Raw genomic sequence first — 16,671 nt, forward strand, 5'->3', positions numbered from 1 at the left:
TTATACAGAATATATTTTGGTTTAGAACGCACAAGATTATTTATTTGCACCCCGGGGTCATGTCCTTAATAAGTGCTCAAGGTTTACATCACAGTATATAAATAATAGACAGTATGATCGTTCCCTATCTCACCCATAATAAAAACCCGGACCGATGTGCGAGTGCTCCGGAGAACGTAAAAACATAAGCGACATTGGATCTTTTCACGGGTAGACAAGTCAGATTTCTCTTGAACGCGAAACTTGGCTTCAACGTTGAAACACTAAATTTTAAAGAAACTAATTTTAAATTAATGTATTTCAATACATATATGAAAATCGGTAATTAGAAGTGAAATGTTATTATTTGATGTTTTTAGGAATTACAAGTAGGTTTTGAAGTCTCGAGTTGGTTTCAAAGGCATTTTGAGAAAGTTTCTGCCAAAATACGTGTTCCATGGTAATTGGACCGCTGATGGCATATCAAATGAGAGGAGCTGTTTGTACGCGCTAATGCAAGAATAAGTGGGAGAGTTATTGGGACCAATTCCTATTAATAGAAAAAGAACTGAGCTATGTTCAATTTTGCTTCCATAGTGGTTATAATTTGCAAACACCATTCATGAAAAGAAGGACTGGGAGGCGGGAAGACTCACGTTATGCTACCTGTCTGAAAACTCAAGATTATTTTTGTTAGGGGGAAGAGAGGAATTCCCGCTTCTTATAGTCAGTAAGAACTTCCAATGATCTCTTTTAATTTACAGTTTGTTCGATACATTTTGACAATTAATCTCTACTGGCTTCCTACGAAATATTCCCGGCTACAGTGGCCAACTTTCGTTCTACTCAACCTAATTCAATCTCTTTTCCGTAAAATCTGTCAAGAATGGGCAATAATTTCACGGTACAGAAGAAATCTTTTCTATTCTGACAAAGAAATAATTTCCATATTTGCTAAGAAAATTCAGTTCCTAACAAGAGGGCTAGTCTCAACCTATTCATGAAAACACTACAATACTAGATTTAAACCATCTGTCTGTCCAAGTCGCAATGAATAGTATTGATACTGATGAAATCAGTATCATATTTCAGTCAGAGCGAGGTCAGTTTAATAATAATCCATTATTAAAACCAAGAATTGATTTAGTAATAGGGTATTGTCTTTTGTTGAATCTGCTCTAACTGCACCTAAGCTATTTTCGATTACGGTGAAATTGCAAAAGATAGCATTGAAAAAAGATGCAAATGGTTCGTTCTATCAGGGTTTAAACGAATTATTTGCATGACACTGCTGACAATGAGGTAAACAGTCATGCTTAATAAGAAGGCAAAGGAACTTTGGCTCTAACTCTAGGCCCAGGCAAATCAGAGGGGCTGGATAATCAAATTTCCACACAGAAGACCTTGTCTAGTGTGGGGAAAGAGATATAAAAAGAAAGAGAGAGAGAGAGATAGAGGCGGGGGGAGATGGAGATAGAGAATGAGATTGGGCTTTATTCTTTTCGAAAAAATCCATATACAATTCATTCTCCGTAAAAATGTATTTAGAGATTTAGGAAAGAAATCTCTTTGTGGCAACATTCCATTTGCTTTTATTGGGAATATTTGTTTGAATCAACATTTGAAAAAATATTTTTACATTATCGATGTTGATACCTAATGCAAATTAAGTGGAAATGTTTCTCAGCCCCTTATCCTTATTAATTCTGAATTTATTTCATCATTACTTTGTTTTAAATAGATTTAGTGATGTTTTTTCTAGATACCTCAATCTATTATAGTTTCCGTTTCATTTCCGTTAATGACTTTGAAGAAAACGTGAATCACAGACAGGAAAATACTACTAGACATAACTCTGTCTAGGAGTCCGAATTTTTATCATTTCACCTGTCTCGAAATCTTTTCCGTCAAAAAAAAAAGGAAAAAAGAAGCTAGCATTTGCCAAGATTTTTGAGAGAGCCAAATGCTAACCAGTGAACTGTTAATTTTGAGAAACATACATTGTGTTAAAGCGAAGGGGCTGCTCACTACCTCTTGTAAGTGTACACAACTTGGTGCCTCTGATGATGCACCTACAGGGTTGCCACCTTTTTGGTCCATGAATGTGTCCCCTGAGCAGCCAAAAATGTGCCATTTTTAGCTAAAACGTGATCATCTTAAAATCTTACAAACTAGAGGTTGTTTTTTTTACCATTTGTATTATTGACCAAAAGACGCTTTGTAAACCTCTTTAATAGCGGCTAGTTACCACCAAGTACAATAAAAGCAAAAAAAAAAAATCCAAGTTCTTTTGCAGAAAGCGGTAAGTGCGTGAAAATTGAAGTTTCGTTAATGCTAATGAAAGAAGACTAAATAGGTTAAAAATAAAATTGCTCGTAAACAAATTTGGGCAATACATTTGCGCATTAGGGGGGGGGGTATCGCAGAGCATATATTAAATACGTAACCTAACCTAACATAACCCAACCTAGTTACCTTTTAGTCCCTCTAAACCCCCAAAAAACTAAATTCTAAATATAGTTCCAGAGTGAGAAACCTTTTGCAATGCCTATATTTATACAGCGTCTCATATAAGTACCGGGTAATCCGTATCTGTTTTCGCATTAGACTTGCCGCTTTCTACAAAAGTACCAAAATCCATACCAAAAGTTCATACAAATCAACTTAGTTTCAAAGAACGAAACTCGTATAAACATGTAAATCGCTTACTTTGGAGAAAATCTTTTGGGTCTTGCCGATATCTCTGGCAAAACCTGGATACAAAATGTGCCCTTTTTTGCGTCCTACGTTTTTAAGATGAGTCACTTTGGCCTTTTGTTTCCCAGCACATGGGAATGTGTCCCGTTGGCTACCTGGTGTAAGTGACCCTTCCTCCCCTGTTTCCAAACTTCCGTTAGTTGGTATGTATTTGTGTGTCTCCCTGAAATCAGTTACCGCAGCTGAATTGCAACAGAGTATTGCAAAAATCTTGCGCGCAAATTTCCTTTGAACATAGAAATACATCCATCTCTCTTCGTGTATAAGTAAAAGGCGGCGAAGACAACATTTTTCCATTTATGTTAGGGTAATAAGCCTCAGCACTTTCACTTTTAGAACAGTTAAATCACATATGCATAATATTTGTTGTTTGTGCATTCAAAACTTCAAGCTCAAAATATCTATTACTAAATATGCTAAGATGGATTGCTCGCAAAGGATAAGTTTCAGTCAATAGCATAACCAATTGCGGCAGAATCCGGTCCCGTGGCAACTCGCAATATATATATATATATATATATATATATATATATATATATATATATATATATATATATATATATATATATATATATATATATATATATATATATATATATATATATATATATATATATATATATATATATATATATATATATATATACGCATTTTTCTTGATCACGTCGATGGGGCAATATTTATTTCAATTCCTTAGCTCAAGTCCTCCCAAATTACTATGTAGCTGAACACAAGAATAAATAAAAATTTGCAGTTAAAGGTAAGGACCCGTATCCACAATTCCGTTTCAGATGGAGAGTGAATTTCTTAATTGAAAAGGTATTTCAGCTATTGAATGTTAAGGAGTGCGTACTTGTATTTAATTTATTATACATTTAGCGAAAAGTAGGGAAAGGGTCAAACTTCAAGTGCTTTGCCCTGCAAGGGCCTAATTAACAATTGTCACAGCAATAACAGTTAGAGAAAATATTTATTGCTAGGGCTGAGAATATCGAAGTTTTAGTATTCACACTGAAACAGGTGCTAAGTCGTTTCCTACAGCTGATACCATTCCTGAAGTCCACGACCCGTCAAGAAGTTATACGATCGCAAAAAGAGTTAATTTTCTCGGTTATTAATGTCCTTTTTTTTGAAAAAATGTTATACCATAAAAAAAACGGCAAAGACAAAAGTGAGCGAAGAAACGTTTATTATTTAACAAATTTGTAAGTCCAAGGATAGCTTATACGGTGGTGAGATCTAAAACATTTTAAGAGGGTTGTCAGGAGCCCACCTAGCATGAACCGGTTTAAAAAAATACTAAAAGGTTTTTACGTTAGCAGTTTTTCAAGTTACATCAAATGGTATCCAAAATGAGATCTACAACAAAGATAAAAGCAAATAACGTATTTTAAAAGTCCAAGGCACTTTTGAACGTGTCGTGCCATAGTCAACACGAATCATCTACTTATAGTATATATATAATATATATATATATATATATATATATATATATATATATATATATATATATATATATATATATATATATATATATATATATATATATATATATATATATATATATATATATATATATATATATATATATATATATATATATATATATAATTTTTTCATGACAGGTTTTTTTTTGCGCTGTGTTCACTCACGTTTATGGAGATTTATTGGGCAAAGAAAACAAAACCACTTACTTAAATTTTCACTTTATAGCATTTCATTAGTCAGCAATAAAACAGGACAAGGGCAAAAACAGGTTGACAGTTTATTGGTGTATTTGTAACAAGGATATATATATATTATATATATATATATATATATATATATATATATATATATATATATATATATATATATATATATATATATATATATATATATATATATATATATATATATATATATATAGTTTCTTGTTTTCCACTTAAAATTTTAAATTTTCATGTATCCCAGAGCTCCAAGCAAAAACCTACAGATGTAGGCTTACTATTAAAAGCCAAGACGTTATGTTACACCAAATCTCTGTGTTTTAGGTTGAAAGCCTTCCATATCAGCAAATCTTTTTTTGCCTGAATTCAAGACCAGTGGTTCATTTTTTCGTCTTTAAAGAACTCTTAAATAAATTATATATTTCAGGGAACATTGTGGTTTCTGTAGTTCATATGGTTCCCCCTTATCTCAGTCTTTCTCATGGAGCCTCTAGGGGGCTCACGTCAAGCCCTTGCATTCCCGGTCCCGAAGCAGATTCTGGACCTAGGACTAGGGTCATATTTAAGTGTTGGTGAACATTATATACGGTATTTTATAGTTTACAGTCCTAATTTTATGTCATGGACACTGAGCTTTAATATAACTCAAAGTGAATGTCCAAAAACCAGTTTGATAGTAACCACAAAGTAAATGAAGAAGCCGTGGACCGAAAACTGCACCTGCTTCATAAAGTCTCGAGGTAGAACCGACACAAGCTCAAACTCGGAATCCTTAACTAATTGCACAGCAATTTCTACTTCAATGCATAAAAAGGAAAAAACAGAAAAGCAGAACTAATCTTAAACCCACTCACTGGAACAATTTAAATTCTTTGAATTTGTTTCGTCTTTTCTACATTTTTCTTCATCTTCAGAAAAAAAATATATATATATTTTCAGGAAAAAAAAAATCATTGTTACAATGGTCTCGTCGACGAATTCGCGTGCCAGACGATGTAAGAGCACCCATGTAAAACTTTCTTTATTCGTTAAAGAAAAAAGAGGCGTTTAGTCAATAAGCAACCTTAAATAACAATTGGAAATCTACTTTTTTTATTTTAATTTACTTTAAATTAGACATGCAAATGTAATTTAGAGAGATATAGCACAAAGTAAAGAGAACAAGAAAAGATAGACAACACTAAAAGTGAACTGTTACTACAATAGCACTAATTTAATATTAGTAATAATAATACTGATAGTATATAATAATAATTAGAAATTTTAGTCCTGTGGCTTCTTTAGTAGGAGTCAGAAATATTCCTGGGGAGGGGCAAGAATAAAGGATATCAATATTTATCATATTTCAGGGACATTTTTCTTCCTGGAACGCTTGATTTAATTTTAGTTACGAGCCCCATGGCCTTCCATTAAATGGCGGCTTTTGTGCTTTCATGTAAATGTTTTATTTATCAATTACTTTTAACTAAAAACAAATACCTTTGAAACAGATTAGACGTCAACAAAACTATTTTGGAACGAGGAATTTAGGAGTTTATCCCAGATGAAATCGGGGGGTGAATGAAAATCCATCACGCTATCTTGGAAATTTTCTAAAACAAAGATACAAGTTGGACATATGGTCCCAGAGTTCGTGATCTTTGACAGGGTTGAAACAAGAGGGTTTAGATAAGGAAATTCAATCCGCCGGGATTACTTTTCCGGGTGTTGTACTTCCGCGTTTCCCGAAAATTTACGACTTCGGAAAAAGGTTTCAGTGATAAACATACGAAAGCCCCCTTAGACAATGGATTTGGATAAAACAGATAAAATGACTCAAAAGTTGCATTCTTTCTCACTGAGTGAAGAGATAGAAGCTCCCAAATAAAAGAAAATATTTAGGGAAAAGGCAAAATAATTAAACTTATGCATAGTTTTTGATAATAGAAAAATTAGATTCAAATGTGGCAAAAATGAGAGCCAAACAAACGAAGCTAATTGAATAATAGTCAACCAAACTCCCTAATAAGCGCTCAAAATTTTAGCCACCCCAAACTTTCCTTTTTTGGTCAATATCAAATATTAGAGTTATTTCCTCAAAAGATGACCACAGTCCTTAGGGTTAGATGAGCTGACCCTAACCTAACCTACCCCCACTTTCCTCCTTGTTCTGGCATAAATATGACGGTCTATCCCACGTACCATGAACAAAATAAAACAAAATCCTTTCACAACCAGGTGTGGTTTTTTCTTGTTATTTAATCCCATATACAACCTATATGTTTTATATATATATATATATATATATATATATATATATATATATATATATATATATATATATATATATATATATATATATACACTTGATATTCACAATCATAAAAAAAAACTTTTCAGATTCTTGAAAACGCTAGTTCTACAAGGTACGCTGCTTTCTTGACAAATTCCATGAAGAGAGAAATTCACTGTCGGTGTTGCCTAGCATGGTATGAAACCACTAATTATACCCATTATTTTCAAACTTATGAAGATAAAACTACTCTGAAATATGTTGTCAGTAATAAACATAAATTTCTACACATAGCTTTATATTAACTTTCGGTTCAGCGTAAATACATGGGTAAACAAAGAGGCCGGTTGGGTGTAATAAACGTGGAGTAAAAAACTATGAAGGACTGTAAAAATGACTGGTGGTAAATATAAACATTATATTTTATAATTGATTATCAAAATTTTATGGGGTCTGTTTCCTCAAGATTTTTGCCCCCCCCCCTCTTCTAGCTATGAAAAATAACCTTTTAGTGGTATTTTCAATGAAAAATGATTTTTGGATACTATCATTAAAAAAAACGACAAATTTTTCCATTGACAACTGTAGTTTGCCCCCCCCCCCAAATGCTTGTTCTTTGACGCCAAAATGTGTCCAATGCGCGTCTGCGGGACCTGGTGTGGTCCTTAGAGGTTGAGTCATCCCCTACAAAATCACAACAAATAAATCACAACAATCGCGCAATGATTAAATTTTATATAAATAACTCAATCTGTTCGGAAATAAAATCTAAACATGAAATATTTTCGTATTCCAAATTAATAAAAAGAAAATCGATGGAGAGGAACAAATCCCATGGAAATGCTTTCCAGTTGCCGTAGTAACAATATCCCCTTTTGAATTAAACAAAGTTTTCGTAGCTAAAACCAGTAATGCTTCTTTTAGCGGAAATCTCAAAGTAGTCAGGGATTAAAAACGTTCCAACGCTTCCGCTACCATTTTCTAAAAGAATACGTAAACACAACTATTCTGGGAATCCACGAGATATTAATCAACCCAAAAATGCATTGGGTGTTTGTTTTATACACAGTTAACTTAAAGAATTTATGATAGCACAATAAAACTATGACATTGTGAACAGGATTGCCATCATAAAAAAGACAGAAAACAAAGGTTCCTATACTTTTCTGGACTTTAAAATAAAATGGTATCTATGCGTTAACCTATTCAATTTAACTTATTACTGATATTTATTTAATTATACCATCAAATTCTCCTTAGAACCTGTTTAAAATAATAAAAATCTGACCTTAGTCGTATCTAACACTAAAATTAAAAGTGTGGAAAAACTGAAATGATTAATTTGGGCACGAAAAAAATCATCAGCAAGATTTTCGTTTAATAGGCATTGGACGATGAGGTAGGCACCAGCCATAAAAGCACCAGCTTTGCAGATGCCTCTTCAAATCTATTCATTCTTCAAGATGGTCAAGATTCTTCTAACACTTAACCTAAGAAGGTGCAAGGCAATTTTAATCCCGAAGCCTAGGGATTAAAAATTTACGTTATGAACAAATAAGACAGATAAACCAAAAAAGTGAGACCTCACCCCCGAAAACTATATCTTACATAGATATGTACTAAGGGTGGGTATTAGTAGCTTATATTTTTGATACAATTTGCCTATTTCGCGATTTGTCTTGACAAAAAAAAAATCATAACAAATTCCTGTGTACGTCCTTGATTGTGGCATTACGTATATCTACCATTGGCTATATGATGCATATATTTTATAAAATACAACACATATAGTTACTATAGTGTTTATCTACATAGGAAATTTACATAAAAGATTAAATTGGTAAAAGTTTTTATCAGACACTTAAAAGATCATTTGGGTTGGGGAGGAAGAAAATATTCAAGGAAAATTTCTGTTTCCGCTTTGATAATGCGATAGAACGTTAAGTACCATTTTGTTTTTAAAGTTTTATAACAGTCAGTCATGTCATATATTTTTTCTAATGTAGGCAAATAAAGGTATTTTCAGTAACTAGTAACTTTCAGTAACTTTTTTGATAGAACACTTGTAAGTAGTGAATTAAAAGAGAGGACAAGGGGTACAGCCACCCCTTCCCCCTATATCCTTTGATTTTTGAGAATTTTTGAAAACCCATCATCATTACATACACCATCAACACAAAAAAAAATTAATCCAAAACAAGACTCTCTAAAGCTGTCATAGGGACAGAGGAGTGGACAATGGGCCCACCAATCCTATAAAATCCCTGAAAGGTTATAAAAATAAGGTTTTTGTTCAATGGATCAGAAAAGAAACTTTGTTTTCTGCAAAAGACACTATTGTGAGTTCGCAGCCGCCTACATCTACATATACAAAATAGTGAAAGTCATTCCCTGATTGTAAGTGGAATTTCATCATAAGGTCATCATTTATAATTATATTGACAGTTTGTTCTATTTGAGGAGGCAGCGAAAAAAAAATAATCAAAATTGCGGTTTTAAGGTATATGACTCCATCTGTTACCTGGGACTACAAAACTTTAACTGTAAAATTACGTTTTCTACATAAACTTTATAACTCTAATTTAGTCAATAGCTACGAGAGGCCCAACAAAATGTTTCAAGTTGTTATTTCAATTTTTAAAAACTAAATTAGGCAAGTAAGCAGGAACTTATCTAAAGGGAATGGGGTCAAATTAGCCAAAACAGAAAGATCAGGGCAAAGTGGATGCCATGTGGGGAAATTCCAAGAAGATATGGGGGAAGCTGTAGAGATCACAATATTATTGATTGTAAAAATCAAGGATTGGGCAGCCCACCTGTCAACGTCCACAAAGTTTTCTATTTGATCTAGGCCTAACATCTTGTCTCTAGACCTGTTTTAGATTATTGACTGGAAAAGCAATGAAGCCCCATCATTTACCCACCTATCATATTAAGTAGCCTATTAGCAACCAGAGGCGTAACCAGCCCCCCCCCCCTGGAAGACTTATGTCTTAGAAAACTTCCCCTAACTTTATAGAAAGACTTCGTATTTTACAAACTGTAATTTTGTGTTTTTATTGCTGACTAATGAAATGCTATAAAGTGAAAATTTAAGTAAGTGTTTTTATTTTCTTTGCCCAATAAATCTCCATAAACGTGAGTGAACACAACGCAAAAAAAACCACCTGTCATGAAACAATTTGGTTATATATATATATATATATATATATATATATATATATATATATATATATATATATATATATATATATATATATATATATGTGTGTGTGTGTGTGTGCATCCTTGTTACAAACACACCAAAAAACTGTCTAAAAAAATCCGTTTTTGCCCTTGTCTATGCTAAACATCAGTTTTAGTGTTTAAACAAGCTTCTCTTTCCTTGATTCCCCAAGATGGTAGCTATATCATTGCTCCTAAGAAGTAAATTAACAAATTAAATAAATATTTATTAATCATCTTTCTCTTCTTAATTAATTAGACCTCCCAGATCTCCGTCAGCTCTCAAATGCGGAAATAATTTAAAGTCTCTTTAAGTTAATTACTTGTAGCCGAAAGTCCAGGTATATAAGTGGACCACGAACAATAGAAAATAGCCGGAAGGCTTTGTCCGGATAGAATTTCACTTTGTAGGGAAGGGGCACGCGCTAGTTTATAACTACTTTATCACGTTTCTAGACCCATTTGAAATTTTAAACTTCCTGTTTGAGATTAATTCATTTTTAGCTTTGATGAATATTATGCTATCAATAATGAACATCGATATTGTGTCATAAAAGTGCCTGCTACCTCAGTGGGTGGGGGGGGGGTATTTCCTGCTAGACACCCACCCCCAGAAAAACCACAAAATATCACAGGACAAAATATCACCATACAAAACAAAAATGTTTGCAAAAAAAAAAAAAAATCAAGAATTGACATTGGTACTTCTAATACAAATAAACTTACACAAAGCAAAAATAAGCTCCCAAAGAGCACCCCGCCCCCCCCCTAGGAAAACTATATGAAAGCACTGAAATTTACATAAACCTTAAAAATAACCCGCATATCGAGATTTTTACATTATAAATAAGACACATTTTACATTATAATTATTATAAATAAGACTTCTTTAGTCATTTAAGCTCAAGCAATCAATCAAGTTTTAGAAATAGTAAATCTAAACGGATGGCATATTATGCCACTAAATAGTTTCATTTACACTTTTTTTTAGTTCTTTGTCTTCCTAGGGGGGAAAGTTCCCTCCTTTATATCCCCTTTGGGCACTAATGAAACTGGATACAGACAAAGAGTCAGTGTCGGAGGCATCCACAGTAGTTACACCTCAACAGCTATTCAGTGACTTGAAAAAAAAATTAGAGAAAGCTTATTGAACAGAGACAAAGACATGAGGAATTCGGTGTAAATGCTATGAAAGATCAGAAAATTCTACATTCACAGCAAAAGCAACATATGTTGTAATTTTTCTTTTCATAAGCGAAAAAGAAAAAAAAATTATAACAAAAATTAATCCAGCTACTAATATGCACCTCACGTATCAATTCTTGGTGATGACGAAAAATCACAGATGAATTGCGCGCTGTAAATGATAATTTATAAGACAACCAAATATCTTTATTATAAACAATGTTTTTATTTTCATTATACGCATCTCGTAAAACCCTTTTAAATCAAGTTTATACAGCATAGTCCGATATCATTTCATGAAAATTCTTCATAGGCCATAATTTTTTTACCACCTTTTAAGCACTGGATATAGACGAATGGATATGACAGCAGTTAAAAATTACAAAAAATCCTAGGATATAGGGATCTCCACGCAAGCACCAATAAACACCTGGAGATGCGGGGATGGGCAAGGAAGCCCACAAACCTAGTTGTCTGGTGCGACTCTGGTCTTTGAGGAAAGTGCGTATCCATATCTTTGTGTAATTATGTATAGGAAATATAGCCAATGTGTCAAAGGTAATCATTATATTCAATTCAGGCAGAAAACCTAGAGCCTCAGAACACCTCCCTCCCTCTAACTATTCAACTGATTCAATCAAATTATGGGATTTCTTAAAATGTTTAGCTCTTAACGACTTTCATTTCATCACTTTCTATTTTAAATTATTTTACTTCAAGGTGGTGTCTCCTTCCAAACGTCATTATCGGGCATGTGTATCAATTTCTGGATGATATGGTTCATCATTTCATCTTTGTTATTTTATGTCATCCATCCGACAAGGAAGGGCGTCTAGTCGGCTTATTTTTCACCCCCGTTTATCGGAAGAAGAAAAAAGAAATCTGATCACAGTCGATGCTTGCGATAATGATTTTGGAAACCCCTAAATATCTCAACCCTTTTTTAAAGACATTATGTACATATATCCTAGTCTATACTTACGAGTACACATGCTCGAAACTCAAAGATATGGGAAATTGTACAGGGCGTGGGTAGAGAAGGATTGCCCACTCGCTACCAACTATTGCACATCTTGGAGTGTGATATGCTCAACTACGCATAGTACACCTCTACCACGCAGTAATTTCTCGCATCGAGCATCGCACAATTCCGCCACCCGATTTTTTAAAGTGGGCAAACCTTCGATTGTCAGTACAGCGATCCAATTGAAACTTTTTGTTCGAAAGAAACAAAACTGTACAAAATGTTGAGCCATTGTGCAGTTTAAAAGTCAAAAATATTAATTTCGCTTTTACAGAATTTGATTCTGGCACCGATGCAGTTGATTGACTATTTACTTTGAACGTTCACAAGGACATTCTCTAAATAAAGAGGATTTATTTAGAAGTTAGAAATCAATTTAAAAAACTTCGAACAAGACTTAAAATGCAGTTACTATAAACAAGGAAAATACAGAATAATTCTTTTCCATCGAATGACCGATACATTATAAACAGAACCAACACTGCAAATTCATTTTCACCCTTCTCCGCAGTTTCTTTCATGGATATAAACGATTTGTATCATTTCTTCCAAGCCCAATGACATCAATTTCGTAGAACACATACTGAAAATGTATAATCATTGCTACAAATCGGAATCGAGCGTTGATACTTCCGGAACTATCATTAATCCTCACCAACAAATTGGCAGTTTAACCCCCCCCCCCCCTGACGAAACTTGAAAATGTCATTTCCGTTCTCGAAAACAATAATTCCTCCAAAATTACAAAAGAAATAGCAAAAAAAACTGTATTTACTAACCTCTACTATGGTGATAAATATGATGAACCAAGGGGGAGGACAACACTGGTAATTATCAGCATAATATTTTTTGTCCCTTTCTTCAATAAGGTACTCATCAGCGACGAGCTTCACCATTTTTTGGAATAAAGTAGGATTTTTAGCGAGCAAATGGTAATCCTTCTCACTGCTGATCTCTCTGTCTCGATGATGAACGGCACACTTAAAACTTCGACTACGCTTACCACTCATCTGTAAATATGGCAATTGTTATCCAAAATAAAAGATAATCAGAGATTTTGCTACAAGGATGGAACGCCAACGTTCAAGTCAGCAAAAACGCATATTTTTTAGGTCGGCAATGGGAGGGGGCTGAATTCTGGGATTTTTAGCAGAAGGTTATCCAGAATGTAAAAGCACACACATTTGCCGACGAATTGATTTTCATATATATATTTTTATTTCATTCAAAATCCGATTTAAATGGAACTTTAGAATCATACAATGGGACATAAATAGTCGTGTCGCATTGAGAACTGATTCAGGAAACATCATATGTAACTTTAAATATAGGAATCTTCTTGGTCGGCTCTCTATTTAACACATTCAATCTTACTTAATGCTGCTTAAGCATGATTCAAGCGTTTTTTGCCAAAATCTAGTAACTGTATTTCCAAATTTTGGAGAAAACCACAGAATAAGGATTTCTTTTCCTCAATTTTTGGAACGGGAGAAATATATGAGGATACAAAACTTCGTCAATAGGTCTTCCATTTGGTTTTAGCAGAGGACAGCTGACTTGACTTCACACATTTCCCTTGCAGAGCATCTATGCTTTAGCACAATTAAAATGTTTTCTAAGAACACGCGGGCTTTTCAGGGAAAGAATGCTAGGTACAATCCAGAACACTCTCGAGAAGCGAAGTTAGGTTAATCATAAGGAAATATACCAAAACATGATGAAAATATAATAGAATAACATATTCTCTATATATTAAATATTTAATTAAAGAAATAACTACAACGTAGTTTATTTCAGTGAACCTAAGCTAATTGTCTCCGTATACAGATAGCTATAAACCAGGTTTTCGCTAATTCAACTAAGCAAAATTTTCGAGTGCGTTCTGGATTGTACGGGAGTACCAAAAGCTAAATTAACCAGAGAAAATGTTATGTCTGTCTAACCCCGTGATTCCCATCGGGGGGGGGGGGGGGGCAGGCCCAGCCAGTGGGGCATGGCAATATTTTGGTGGGCCATGGGCAGGACGAGACCCTTCGGTTAACTGTATTTTAGAACTTCAATTTTGAAAAAATATTTTTAATGTGACTGATGTCAAATTCACATGTATTTAAAGAGCAAAAAGATAAATGATATTATTGCAATGACGTTATAAATTGTATAAAAGGATAAAAGGTGGGGGCACCAGGATTTTAGAAATGTCTAGATGGGGCATGGCCCAAAATCAGTTGGGAACCACTGGTCTAGCCCCTTAACTGACTTTCTTACTACTCGTATCTCTGTTCATTCATTCTTTTTTTAACAATTCAATCCTCATTTTATTGCTTCCATTTTTAGATGTGTTAGATCGATGAATTTCTTGCGACAGAACTTCTATTTAAGAAGCCAACGAAAACACAAAATCCTTGGAGACCCGGTAACCTTTTTATCCAAACAGAAAACTGACAATTATGAATAAAAATGGTTACCATACATGACAGAAATTGAAATAGCAAAGTAATAAGGTTCATGTATTTAATTTATTATGAATATATATTTATTTTTTTCCATTTTTAGTTTAGCTTATTTCTTTTCTGGTAATAACTTTTTTTTATTTCGTTCAGGAGCCTATTTTATCTAGATTATTTCTAGTTTATCTAAGATTATTTATGAAAAACGAAGTGGTGACTGATCCTACCTTATAGGTCCGAAGCCCACCCTCCCCCTTCCCGCATAAATACTTGATCAGCAGCCATTTGAATTCTGACTATGAATTACGATGAACTTGAAACTTGATTAGAACTCTAAATTATTTTAAAGGTGGGTTGGTGGTGGTGGTGGTGGTGGGGGGGGGGGGTTAAGCAAAAATTTAGTAGTACTAAGAGTAACATCAGAAACCCTATTAGGTTGCCGACTTTTTTAATCGCACGTAAAGGAGGATCTTTGGTACTTGTCTAGTACATAAAACACACTCGAGAAGTGAAGTTTGGTGAATGCTAATTAAATAAAGCAAAATTATGATGGAAATGCAATAGTTTAGAAACGAATTTGGGCTATATATTTGCACATTAGGGGGAGGGGTGAGGGTAAAGCAGAGCATATATGAAATACGTACCCTAAACAAACCTATTCTAGCCTAACCAAATGCCAACTAAATATTTAATTAAAATATAGTTATAATTTAGTTTCCCAACGAGCCGAAGGTTATTGTCTGGTATAGACAACGTCAAAACCGGGTATTGTATCATCTTCGCGATGCAGGTTCTCGAGTATTTTATATACTAGACAAGTACCGGATCTTTTAGAACTAATCCAAAGAGGGAAATCTTCTACGTGGATTTATCATTACTGTTAGTACTACTACTAACAACTCACTGCAGCACCAACCACCTCAGGCCAGCACAGTTACGCACGCTCCTCCTTCATCACAATCTATTAAAAGCCCCCCTCTTTACACCATCGCAATAAATTCCCATTTCCCTTAAATCCTTCCCTGTTATCTCATAGCCCCCCCCCCCCCCGATTCGGGGACGACCTGCTTTTCGTTTGGTCCTAGACGGTTGGCCGACAAGGACTTTGGCAATCTGTCATGCTTCATCCGCAGAAGGTATCCTAGCCATCCCAACCTTTCTTTCATTATAGCCCTAGAAAGACGGACAGAACCACATTTTTCGTACAGCGTACTGTTTGAGATACGGTCAGTCCAACGGATAACCAATCATTACTTTAAAATTTACCTAGAAGAATGTCTCAGGTGCATAATACAAAAACATCCAGGTTTAAAACCTTTTTTTCAGCAGTTTTGTTCAAATTCTGGATGAGACATGATCGAGCCGCTGCCAAATCACGTCTAAACAAACCAAATACAAGATGATTGCTTGTCATTACATGTTGTGTTGGTCATATCCCAATGGAAAGTGCTTTTGGCCAGCACGCAGGGAAGAGTATAAATTCTTTAATAAAAGGTATAAAAAATTTAACATAGCCTACTAGATAATGCGGTACTTATGTGTTATAGCGACCACACTCAAGCTATTGATCTGAGTAAAACCGGTTTCTCTGTTTGCATTCGGAGATAATTAGCTTCGTCTCAGTGAGATAAACTAATACTAATATACAGTTAAATATTTTATAAATAGAGTCGGTTAGGTAGTTAATATAATGCGTTCTGGGTGACCTGCTTTCATAATTCTCTGTCGTAGTTTCCATGATTTTGTTAATAAAGCATTATATTTTCATCATATTTTAGTATATTTCATTAGGATTAACCTAACTTCACTTCTTTGGCGTGGTTGCTATAACACGTAAGTAACGATAATGCTACAAACAAATGCTATTTCCAGTAAAATCAATTCATATTCCCAATTTTTTTATGCTTTTAAATAGGTTATCTGGCATCAACCTAGCAAAATACGTTAAACATTGCTGGCAGACACGCATAGAGGAGGGGAGAGGGTATTCGGCCACATGCCCTCTCCCGCAAATCTGAAGATTTTCATGATGTTGCTCAATATTTTTCATAAACATAATTCATCTGTTTTTGC

The 16,671-nt window shown here is 34.1% G+C and overlaps 1 protein-coding gene across 1 annotated transcript in view; it reads right to left on the minus strand.

Annotated features, from left to right (window-relative positions):
• The window catches only part of LOC148942066 (protein rhomboid-like), a 235,541-nt gene that overhangs the window by 15,538 nt on the left and 203,332 nt on the right, over nucleotides 1-16,671 (minus strand). Inside the window, exon 6 of the mRNA XM_089103114.1 lies at nucleotides 12,931-13,161. Coding sequence (XP_088959240.1) covers nucleotides 12,931-13,161 — 231 coding nt within the window. The remainder of the gene's footprint in view (nucleotides 1-12,930; nucleotides 13,162-16,671) is intronic.

This window comes from Artemia sp. Qi Xiang Cuo, chromosome 17 (genome assembly GCF_049724085.1).
Source record: "Artemia sp. Qi Xiang Cuo chromosome 17, ASM4972408v1, whole genome shotgun sequence".
Classification (NCBI taxonomy): Eukaryota; Metazoa; Arthropoda; class Branchiopoda; order Anostraca; family Artemiidae; genus Artemia; species Artemia sp. Qi Xiang Cuo.